This window comes from Diadema antillarum, unplaced genomic scaffold, assembly GCF_040938485.1.
Source record: "Diadema antillarum isolate AM-2024a unplaced genomic scaffold, OU_Dant_1.0 seq00000288_RagTag, whole genome shotgun sequence".
In the NCBI taxonomy this organism is placed as follows: domain Eukaryota; kingdom Metazoa; phylum Echinodermata; class Echinoidea; order Diadematoida; family Diadematidae; genus Diadema; species Diadema antillarum.
In genome coordinates, this window is record NW_027271315.1 from 748,883 (window position 1) to 759,819 (window position 10,937).

General features: G+C 41.3%; 1 protein-coding gene across 2 annotated transcripts; it reads left to right on the forward strand.

Annotated features, from left to right (window-relative positions):
* The first annotated feature begins 5,242 nt into the window (after nucleotides 1-5,242).
* Nucleotides 5,243-9,114, forward strand: LOC139730052 (kelch-like protein 4). 2 transcript variants are annotated; one of them, XM_071640963.1, is made up of 2 exons: nucleotides 5,243-5,587; nucleotides 6,323-9,114. In XM_071640963.1, exon 2 carries the CDS (start codon nucleotides 6,336-6,338, stop codon nucleotides 7,773-7,775), a length of 1,440 nt encoding a protein of 479 aa, XP_071497064.1. In that variant the 5' UTR covers nucleotides 5,243-5,587; nucleotides 6,323-6,335; the 3' UTR covers nucleotides 7,776-9,114. The 2 variants fall into 2 exon arrangements, with proteins under 2 accessions (XP_071497064.1, XP_071497065.1); XM_071640964.1 differs by having other exon boundaries at nucleotides 5,243-5,440.
* Nucleotides 9,115-10,937: the final 1,823 nt, after the last annotated feature.

Consider the following 10,937-nt stretch of genomic DNA (forward strand, 5'->3'; position numbering starts at 1 on the left):
CCAGCTGAGTGTCACATGATCGTCTTTTCCGGAAACCGTGCTGAGCATCGCATAGGATTTCGTGGACTGTGAGATGTTCCTGATGGCGCTATGGATGACATGCTCACACAGTTTAGATAGGATGGCAGTTAGGAAGATAGGCCGGTGGTTGGCTGGAGATGACCTGCTTCCCTTTTTGAAAACAGGAACAATCAACGCCTTCTTCCATATGCTGATGGTACAGTTCCTTGGTCAAGGGAGGCCTGAAACAGAAGTGTAAGTGCTGGTGCAATATCTTCTGCAATTTCTCTAAGAAGTCTGGCAGGGATACCACCTGGCCCTGTCGCCTTGTGGGGATTCAGATTTTTGAGTAGCTTGATAATCCCCTTGTTGTTGATGGTGATACGGTCCATTGGTGAGTGAGGGGAACGTCCAAGGTCAGGTACACTGCAGGTTAGGAGTGTCGTCAACAGTGAAAACGGACGCGAACTGATTATTCAGAATATCAGCCTTCCCATTTGGATCACTGTACAACAAGTTACCATCCTTCAAGGGGAACACACCAGTTTGGTCGCAGCGCTTTGCTTTGATGATGGCACCAAGTCTCCGGCCACTAACGCCCGGCTCACTACAGACAATATCACTGATGTATTGGTTGCAGGCCTGGCGGCAAGTAGTTTGGGCTTCCCTCTTCAGTCTGCGATATCTCCTCCAGTCCCTATCTCTGTTGGTCTTTTTTTGCTTTCTTGTACGATCTTGCTTTCCTCTGACAAATCCTGTAGGTCAGTGTGTTGTACCAGAGCTGGTTGAATCTGGATGAGCTGGGCTTAGAAGGAACATCCTCGGTAAGAGTCTTCTTTAAGGACTGCTCAATCTCGGTGGCCAAAGTTTCTACTGGGCTAGCTGTAGAATGGCAGGAAACAAAGTTGTTGACCCACAGCTTAGTGTTACTCTGTATCGCTTCAAAGTCGGCTCTCTTCCACGATAATATTTTGTGGAGTACTGGCTTCTTTCTTCCAGCCCTGATGTTCCAGTCAGCGTAAATGACATCTTGGTCACTCAGGCCTGGCAAACCTTCACAGCGGTTAAGAAGGGATGGACGGTTGGTATGGATGACATCTACTATCTTACCATTTCTAGTAGGAAAGTCAACGATCTGCTCCAAACCAATACGAGCAAGCATCTGGAGAAAGGACTCACTTATGTCTTTAGGGTACTGGTGACGAACTACCCTTATAAGGAGTCTCCACGCTTTTTTGCAATGCAACGCGAAAATGAAAGGACTGCGGCAATTCGCTTGATTATGTCCATAAAGCTTCACAAGTTTCCTAGTTACTCACGAAATTTGAGCAAAATCGGTTTGAGGCATCATATCTAAAATCATGGACTTAAATGCGATGTCAAACGACCCATGCGAATGCTGAAATGCGAGTGATTACTGGCGTGAGTGTCGCCAGGCGCGGCGGCGCGGCAATGCTTGAGTGCAGACGTGGCGACCGAGTACGAAAGTCTCCGTACTCAGTCGCCACGTCTGCACTCAAGCATTGCCGCCCCACCGCGCCTGGCGACACCCACGCCAGTAATCGCTCGCATTTCAGCATTCGCATGGGTCGTTTGACATCGCATTTAAATCTATGATTTTAGATATGATGCCTCAAACCGATTTTGCTCAAATTTCGTGAGTAACTAGGAAACTTGTGAAGCTTTATGGACATAATCAAGCGAATTGCCGCAGTCCTTTCATTTTCGCGTTGCATTGCAAAAAAGCGTGGAGACTCCTTATAAGGGGTGCCCCGGGGGTTACTTATAAGGGGGACGGGGTTACTTATAAGGGGGACGGGTTACTTATAAGGAGGGGCCCCCCTTGTGAGTGGGTTTCCCGAACTGCAATAGAGTCTCAATTCAAAATGGCGACCTGCAGTGGGAAGAAGGGTAAATGATGAAACCTTTGATGATAGAAGTGAAGTTGCCCTCAGTGAAGGATCTGTGAAGGTATCAGAAGGAGAGGATGATGCCTCACTATTTCATATTTTTAGCAATATAATCTATACTTGGTCAGTAGGCCAGTCGACATCAGGGAGGTTGACATCTCCTGCAATCCACACTGGCGTGCCTGGATGAGTACTACAGATATCCTCTATATGATTTGCAAGGGTTGTCATGTAGGCCTACGGCTGCTTACTTCTTGGTGGGCGGTAGAAGGCACCAACGATGACAGGTTGCCTGCCACATAGAACTTTGGCTGCAACAAGTTCAGACTCAGAATCAGTCTCTGGTTGCTGGCTTCTAAGACTTGATTTGATGCCAAGGAGTACACCCCCAAAGCCATCTTTACGATCCTTTCTGTATACTGCATAGCCTGGTGGGAAGATCTCGCCAAGATGCATGTCAGGTTTAAGCCATGTTTCACAACCAAATATGATGTCAGGTTTTGTAGCCTCTAGGAGGCTCCCGAAAACTTCACGCTTCCCATATATACTCTGAAAATTAATTGTGAGAGCACGAAAATTTGATACCGACTTCCTAACTGTGGAACGTTTGGTTGGTGATGAGTGTGCTGGAGGAGATCCTGGCATAGAATCAGTGTCTAGGCTTGATGTCAAGTCAGGACTGCTCAGACTACCGGGACAGCTAATATCACTTTTGTCACTTGAGGAACCAAAGAGACTTGTTGAAGAGTTAGCGAGACCACACTTTGCAGTGTTGCACATTCCCGTGGTAAGTCTGATCTAACTGCAAGACTGGAAAAGGTCTCATCTGACATGTTGATACAATCTGCATGGAACCATGTATTGCAATCATCATACAGGATGCTTGCTTTCGCTCCCCTGTAATCTGTACAAGCTTTCTGGCATTTACCACAAGGGTAGGCCTATTTAGGTAACCTGGGACCTGGATTTCTTTCAACATCCCCTGCGTACTAGATGACAACAAAAAGACCCAGAATAATGGGTAACTTACAGTTAAATGTAGACCTATGGCACTGTACTGCTATCCTGGAAGAAGGACTTGGATGTAACAAGTTCATATGTCATTCATCAATAATGTGTACACCGTAGGAGCCAAAGGACAGTGGTGGTACATTATACACACAAGCAGTCAGCTACACAATCCACACATGCTTGACATAATACACATACATGTATAGTGCATGTAGAGATGTAGCATAGCTGTGTTGGTAGATGGCATGGAACCTGGAGGGAAGGAGGGTGGGACATATTCCTTGCAGAAAATACTGTGAAAAATCAGCATAATCGTGGCTTATAATCGTCTGTTGAGAATGAGAAGGGCGTTAAGTTGTCTTAAACACTATAGGTTTAGTGACAACTTAACGTCCTTATCATTCTCAACAGACGCTTTGTCCTTGGCAGTGAGAATCAAACAAGAATTTGCTGGCGGATATGAGACATAAACAAAGGCTGTTTTATTTCAGAGATTCAGAAGTATGACAATTACAGCAACACCATGTGCAGTACATGTGGAGTAGTCCTTCGGCCCTATAGATCACTGATAAAGCATTGAAAAACATTGTCAAAAAATTCCCCTCTAGAGCGAATTCCCCTTTAATTAAATACCTCGTTTTCGAACGTAATATAAATTCGCCTTAATGACCGTTTTATATATCATAAATACGATATTACATCCTTATGGTTCGGTTACTTTTTATTCTGCATTGCTTTTTCAGACTACATTCTAAGGAAGATATAGGTTCAACTGTGCACCTTTCAGACCACGAAGATTTATAGTTACATCCGTAAAGGTGCTCTATGTTGTGTCACACGAGGTCTTAAATGTGGAATTTGAACCTATTTTTCTTAAGGTGTGGTAGACCTATCAGAGAGGACCACAACCTCTTCATGCGGTAATAAGTAAATCTAATTAAAATGGTATTCTTCATATTTCAAATCTGCTGATTACGTGGTTTTTGGAACCTTTGCTTAATACGAAACAACACAATATACAGGGCGTATAAAAAAGTTACACTTTTGAAAAAGATTGTCTAAATTACATTTCAAAATATTTGAAAGATTTTTTTTTCATATCTATGCATGCCCAATAGTCTCATCTATCAAGCACAATCAACAAAACAAATTTGTGTTCACGCTTGGCTGAACACTGACGCTCTTTGTCCAGAGTGTGAAAAATGACTTGCGCCAAATTGAAAGAAGATGGAAAATTAAGAGAGCAGTCCAAAGTATTCTCATTCAAACAAATTGCTTTTTTCTCACAGTTTTGATTATGTTATGATAGTTCAGGAATTTTCTGGCAATTTTCTGTCACGTTTTTAAATGATTCCATTGTGTTATAGAACTTTGATTAACAACATCAAGATCTTTGAAGCACAGTTATCACAAATCATACACAGACATATCGAACCCACCTGCCAGTCACTCAGTCAAGAAGAAAAGTCCGAAATTAATGCATTCTCAGATCATTCAAACAATATAATCAATCCAATCCAATCAATCAATCAATCATCAATTCAGTCACTCAATCAATCAATCATTTAATCAATCAATCAGTCAGTCAGTCAGTCACATTGTATGCATGTTTTATAAAAAGTGGCATATCGACAGAAGGAATATCACCTCCTCTCTCCCCCCGCCTCCGTGGCTTAAAGGCTGATCAATGTTTGACGAAGTTATTTATTTGTCGATTTATTCATCTGATCAGCCGATTGATCATATCAATGACTGAAAAGTGATTAATTGATTATCGGGTTGATTCGTTTAAATAACGATAAAGCTGACAAAAAATCTCAGACAATCATAACATAATCAAAGCTCTAAGCAAAAGAGCAATTTGTTCCAATGGGAGAACTTATTTGGACTGCTGGCTGAATTTTCCATCTTCTTTCACTAATTTGGCGCAGGACATAATGTATACAATGCAAAAGCTTCCGCGGTTCATACATGTTGCAAGAAGAGTCAATGTTCAAGGTGATACGTGGGCTTGATCTCGAAAGGGGGGGGGGGGGTGGCTTGCTTTTTTTCTTTTACATGCTCTTCTGACAGGAATCCAACGCGAAGGGAAATACCGCCAGTACGGTATTGTACCAGCGCTGTATACTGCAAGCTAGTGTGAACAATAGCCAGGGATCCGGAGACTGCGCAGTATGTATACTGCAAATAGTCACAGCTAGAACTTCATAATACTAGTAGTTGGGAGTGGGGAATTCCAGAGTCCAAATGAACTGTAAATGTTTCACAGCGTTGAGTGTGCTATCATACTCGATCATTTAGTTACCCGTTAAGCCATACTTCCTTACATTTAGCTGGGCATGTTGGCGCAGGTGAAATTAGCGAAGGAATGAGGAGGACGGCTGCAATCACACAGAAAATAATCATTTGGATCAGCCACCTGCTGAACAGTAGATGTTCCTGACCATCAAAGCTTGTCCGAGAGACTTGTTCGGCATAGCAGCAACAGCTACCGGTATTTCATCTAAATTTGAGTTAAGGTACCGAAGTACAGTAGGCTACTACATTACAAGTTGAGTGGATTGCTCGCTAGGTATTGAGGACTTTGAGGAAAACAGTGAACTTCGCAGACTCGGGATTACCGACGTATTTTATTAGCTGATTGCCCTCTGTTATAATTACCGGACGTAAGTTGTAAATGGCCTATTCAGTGCATAATTTGCTTATAATATATGGAAACACATACTGAAGCAGCTCCTAAATTGTGTACATAAATACTACCTACACCTTAATGAAATCTCAAAAATGTTTTTGTGTCTTTTGATATATGTCAATTATTACTACTGCTGTAGAAATGAATATTTTGTGCCTTGTTCTTTTTTTTCAAAGATGATTATAGAGAGAAGTGCGATATTAAATAAAAAAACAAAGCAAAACTTTATGTTAGTAGACGTTCGTCTTTATATGCTGTGTGGATGTGGCTACATGGTACGTTATAATAATATGTGGTAAACTTTCCTTTTGTAATTTTGTTTGAAGAGCTATAGAAAAAAACCCAAAATTGGTTGAAGTTTCTGAGCGCAGAGAGAATATGCCAAATACACACAGATATTTTAGTGAGAATAAAGTATTATGTTAGTGGCGATTACAGAATGTCGGCTGAGAAGAAACTGCTCATTACTGTATCAGTGTCGAACCGAAAGATTATCTGGCAACCTTTAAAATGTCTCGATCATATTCACTCTATTGCATGTCAACATGTGGCCCAACACTTTGGAGTGCATGCACATAGAAGGTATTTAACATTCTGAAACGACTAGAACAAGAAGTCTGATTAATATATTCCCCAGTGTAGTTTCGTATTTCCGATTCTACAGGATCACCTTTATTATCCAATGAATCAATGACGTTCTAATACACAGGTATTCCTGAAAGATGGCTCAGGAGGTATTGTACTCTTGCCAAGGGGCACTTTCTCAAAAGCTGAAGGTATATTTGAAGAATAGTGAATTATCAGACATTTCCGTCAAGATCGGATCAAGACAGTATCCTGCTCATCGCCTGGTCCTCGGTGCAGCAAGTAGAACCCTTGCGAAGATGATGAAGGAAAATCCTGGAAAAATCCTCCAGTTGAAAGCCGATGCCACGGAGGGTGAGATTGAGGTCTTTGAGCGGATGTTGAGCTACATGTACACTGGCGAAATTACGTTTTCAGGAGAGAACATCCGATTGATGATTAGTTGGGCTGACCAACTAGCTCTCGAGGAATTGAGCAAAACAGCACAGGATTGGTTGTTTGAATCGTTGCATGGTGACAGTATGGTGGGAGTCATCAAGTGGCTGAGGATATCTGATGAAGATTGTTTCAATACTCTGAAGGACCGTTGCTTCCAAATCTTGGCTCACTACTTCGAATACATACCAGAGACCTCATGGCTAGAACTCTCAGCGGACGAGGTGCTGGCCATCATTGAGAGGAATGACCTTGTTGTGGCTGATGAAGAAACTGTCATCACGAGGATAGATGCCTGGCTCCTGGGGCATGGACACATTGAAGATATCGAGGAATTATACTGGAAGATGGTGAAAAAGATCCGACTTCTGTGCCTTGGGGCTGCCGAGCTAGTCACTGTGAAGAAGACCTCACCACTGGTGCAATTTGTTGATAGAGAGTGCCCGCAATTGTTGTCAAAGGCATTTGAGTTCCGAGCACTCTCCCTCGAGTTAGACGACGATGAAGATATGACAGGACAGGAAGATTGCTTCCCATTGGATAAGGAGGATGCTCAGCCAAGACTATACCTTAATGCTACACCATTTGGCCAGGACAGATACACTTGTTCTACGGGAGGGACTCAGGACAAGTTATTTCAAACCCTCCCTGTAGAATCTCGCAAAGATGCGTGGTGTAGCGTCCAAATGAAGAACGGGTTATGGACGGACTCCTCCTTGAAGATGACAGCAAAGATGGAGTCCAAAAAGTCAGGCGATGTTGAGCTATGGCGTGTGAAATACGATTTCGCATTGCCCAGTAATCGAGACGATGACGAGCTGCTTGTAGGAATCGGAACAGCCAAAAAGAAATACTTTAGGTTCGCTATTGTGACCACGAATCACGATGCAGATGCTGAATTTTACCTGCCGGACAACCCAGTTGTGACTGTGTACCAGGGTTCCTTGCAAGAGGTGCCAAGCTTAGAGGAGGTGTCTCATGGCCGCTTTAGAAAATCCCGTCATGTCATCACCATACGCACTCCACCTATATTTGCTGGGAAAAAGCCCGACAAAATTAAGGTAATGACTTGCATTTATGTATCAAATGAAGATGACACGCAGACCCTGAAGTGTGAGGATCAATTTAATGCACTGGACTAGCGATGGACACATACAATTGAGAAACATTTCCATAGATTTCTTACCTTGAATTTTCCATGCAGAGTTCCTTTTGTGAAACATTATCGGCTGCTCGTAAACAAACTCTTTGCAACTTTATTTGTAGCCAGTGAACACCATCATGCATGCAATCTTTTATGTTTGTTTGTTTTGACGCACAATGTGATTTTTTTTCCCAATATGATTCTTCAAATGGTACTGCATTTCAAAAAAAAAAATCACTGTAACGTTTTCGCTGAAACTGTAAAAACTGTAAGACACCGTGGCAGGTTTTGTATGTTCGTGTGTTTTGCTTTTGTATGAGACATCGTGTCTGTTAGGGTAGAATGCAGGACTTGTAACTTGATCTCTGATAAACATGGTGTAGTCCTACGTGCTATTAGTTTTAATCAGACAAATCTTGGCAGTATTTGTCCTCGCCCGGGCAAACAATCACGTTGCGTCCTTTATTTCTTCACGGATACATGAAAGTTTTTGCTTGTTGTTATTTTTTCCTTACCGGAAATGTTACTCAAGGAGGCAGAAGAGAAAGTGATGATAAAAGAATGACAGCAATCACTGGGAAATGTTGTGTACACGAGTCACTTTTGGTATGGTGGGGGAGGGTGTAGAGGGGGAAACGGTTGGTAGCCTCTTGAGATCCAGACTTATGTGGTACACATTATCAGCATACAGTTCATGGGTGGGACTGAAGAGACATCTTTACCATTTTACCATTACTTAAGCATCTTCTAAAAGTAGGTGCCGTTTACATTGTCCATCACGGATACTAGAAGATGCCCCTGGCATAGGTACAGTATTTGCAAAAGGAAAAATATTCAAAACCCCGTACTAACTTTCTCACTCATGCAGATTCACATTGTACACTCTTTAAGCTTCACTGTATCTATATTGAGCTTTCTTATACCAGCTGCCTGAAATATATTTGACGGAAAAAAAAGGGGGAAATTGAAACGAGGACTTCTGCCATGGTGATGTCAGTATTTCTCCTCCCTATATTGGTTCCAATAACTTATCAAATCAGGTTGTGTCCAGTCACACCAAACGGAGTGCCAACAATTTGAGAAGAGCTCGGGGAGTATGGGGAGATTTTTTTTTTTTTTTTGCATAATATCATACACTGTACCTATATAGATATGCCAAAAAAAAAAAAGAGGAAAATTTTCACTTCAAGGTGATCTGCACTCCATGTTGGCATCGTTACAGGAGTAGATTTGTACAAACTGGAAAGTAAATTTCGGTAAGATTTGACAAATAATGAGAAGGATTAATGGATACTAAAATGTCACAGACATAAGAGATTGAAGGAGAGAGAGACATTGGTCACACATTTACGTCAACAGACTGTATACATAGCAGATTGTCATTCCGCTGAATCTAACTTAATCTAATACAACTTCATAAATAATTCCTACTCAACCGCCCCCCCCCCCCCGCCATTAACAGCAAAAGTCTATACTTTGATGACATGTCGAATTTACTTTCTGCATTTTGAATTGCTTTTACAATTCAAACGTCTGTACATACATGTGGGTGGAAACTAACAAGGCACTCCTGATAAGGCGATGGCAGTATAGTTCATCTGACTTTCATGTACAATTTAGTAACCGAAAACACGGTACATTTGTCAAATCAGTGGAACGTTAGAGACACAGATCTGTCTGTTAGAGACCACCACCTGTAGCACCATGATGTAGAAAAGTTACCTTTCACTTTCCTGAATGGGGCAGACTCTTGACCGCAGTAGTCATTGAAAGTGTGTTCGAGAATCACTTTAGGATACAGAATCCTCCCTCTTTTCATTAGTATACAGTGGTATAGGTATATGACTTTCAACCACACCATGTATATAAGGCAGACATTTGACATGAATATAAGTTGAAGTATTGTTGAGTTTATTTGCAACTGTAAAATGGGGGATTACACACTCTGCAGTTATAACAGCTTCTATAGCTTTCCATGAAAGTATCTGCAGAAGTAGTGACATTTAATCTAGGCATTGATTAACCAAAATACTCGTCACAATTTACACCGTCTGTGCTTTCCTCTTAAACATGGAGTAGTATACCAATTATCTCTGCGTGAAATCAAGACTGATGATTCTTTTTTTACAATTTTTTTACAAACTAGTGATATCCATTTTGATAACGCTTGAGTGCCGCAAGGACAGTGTATGGGGTCTAGAATTTAGACAGTAAACATGGCAAATGACTTGTTATATGACATTGTCTCTCCTGACTGTATTTTAGACATCATTTCCTGCAGTAAATATCATATCATACAATGTTTCATCAGAATTGGTATATACACTGTTGATGTTATAGTTGACTGATCAAATGCTTATAAAACACGACAATGGCATGTTACGCAAAATTACAGAACATGACTGAACACACAGAGTACGGAGGCATACTCGTCCACATGACAACGCAGCTTGCATATAGCTTGTAGTGCATTCACTTCACACAAGATATGTGATTCGTAGTTAAGCAATGTACACTTAGTGTCACTAACAATTTTGGCCATACAGCCAAACTGATGTCAGTTGAAAGTTCTGACGGTTAAATTTGATCTTCTAGTACTCTTACGAAGAAGTCTGTATTACAACCGTAAAGAATCGTCTTATGTGGAATAATGTACAATGTCTAAAGCAATAAAGTCCTTCTTGTTTCAAGCTATGCAGTGTTCTCAGTGCACTATTCATGACGTATCCTACGATTAAAGCATGCTAGCATGCATAATATCGTATCAGCGGCGCACGTCCCCTTTAATTTTTGTTAACAACAAAGAAAATAAAAAGAAAAAATGAAATGAAACCCGGAAGTGGCACCAAAAAATATTAGTCACGCCCCCCTTTACAGAATTCCTGGATCCGCCCCTGATCAAGAATGATGTGCTCATCACACAAATGCCAGACTAAGGAGGTTGGGTATATAGGTCATTGGTAGAACACGTCAGCGAAATTTGAGGAAAATCGGACAATCGGTTCAAAAGTTATAAATTGTTCAAGTTTCGTTTGCTTAAAAGACTGCTATAGTGCCCTGCCATCACTGTAGGACATTAATAAAACGAATACAAGGAAATATTTACTCAAACTGTCACGTTACATGAAACGCACATGTTTAATTGACTTTTTACTGTCAT

Coding starts and splice junctions, on each gene's coding strand:
- LOC139730052 (XM_071640963.1), top strand. CDS start 6,336: ATGGCTCAGGAGGTATTGTACTCTTGCCAAGGGGCACTTTCTCAAAAG.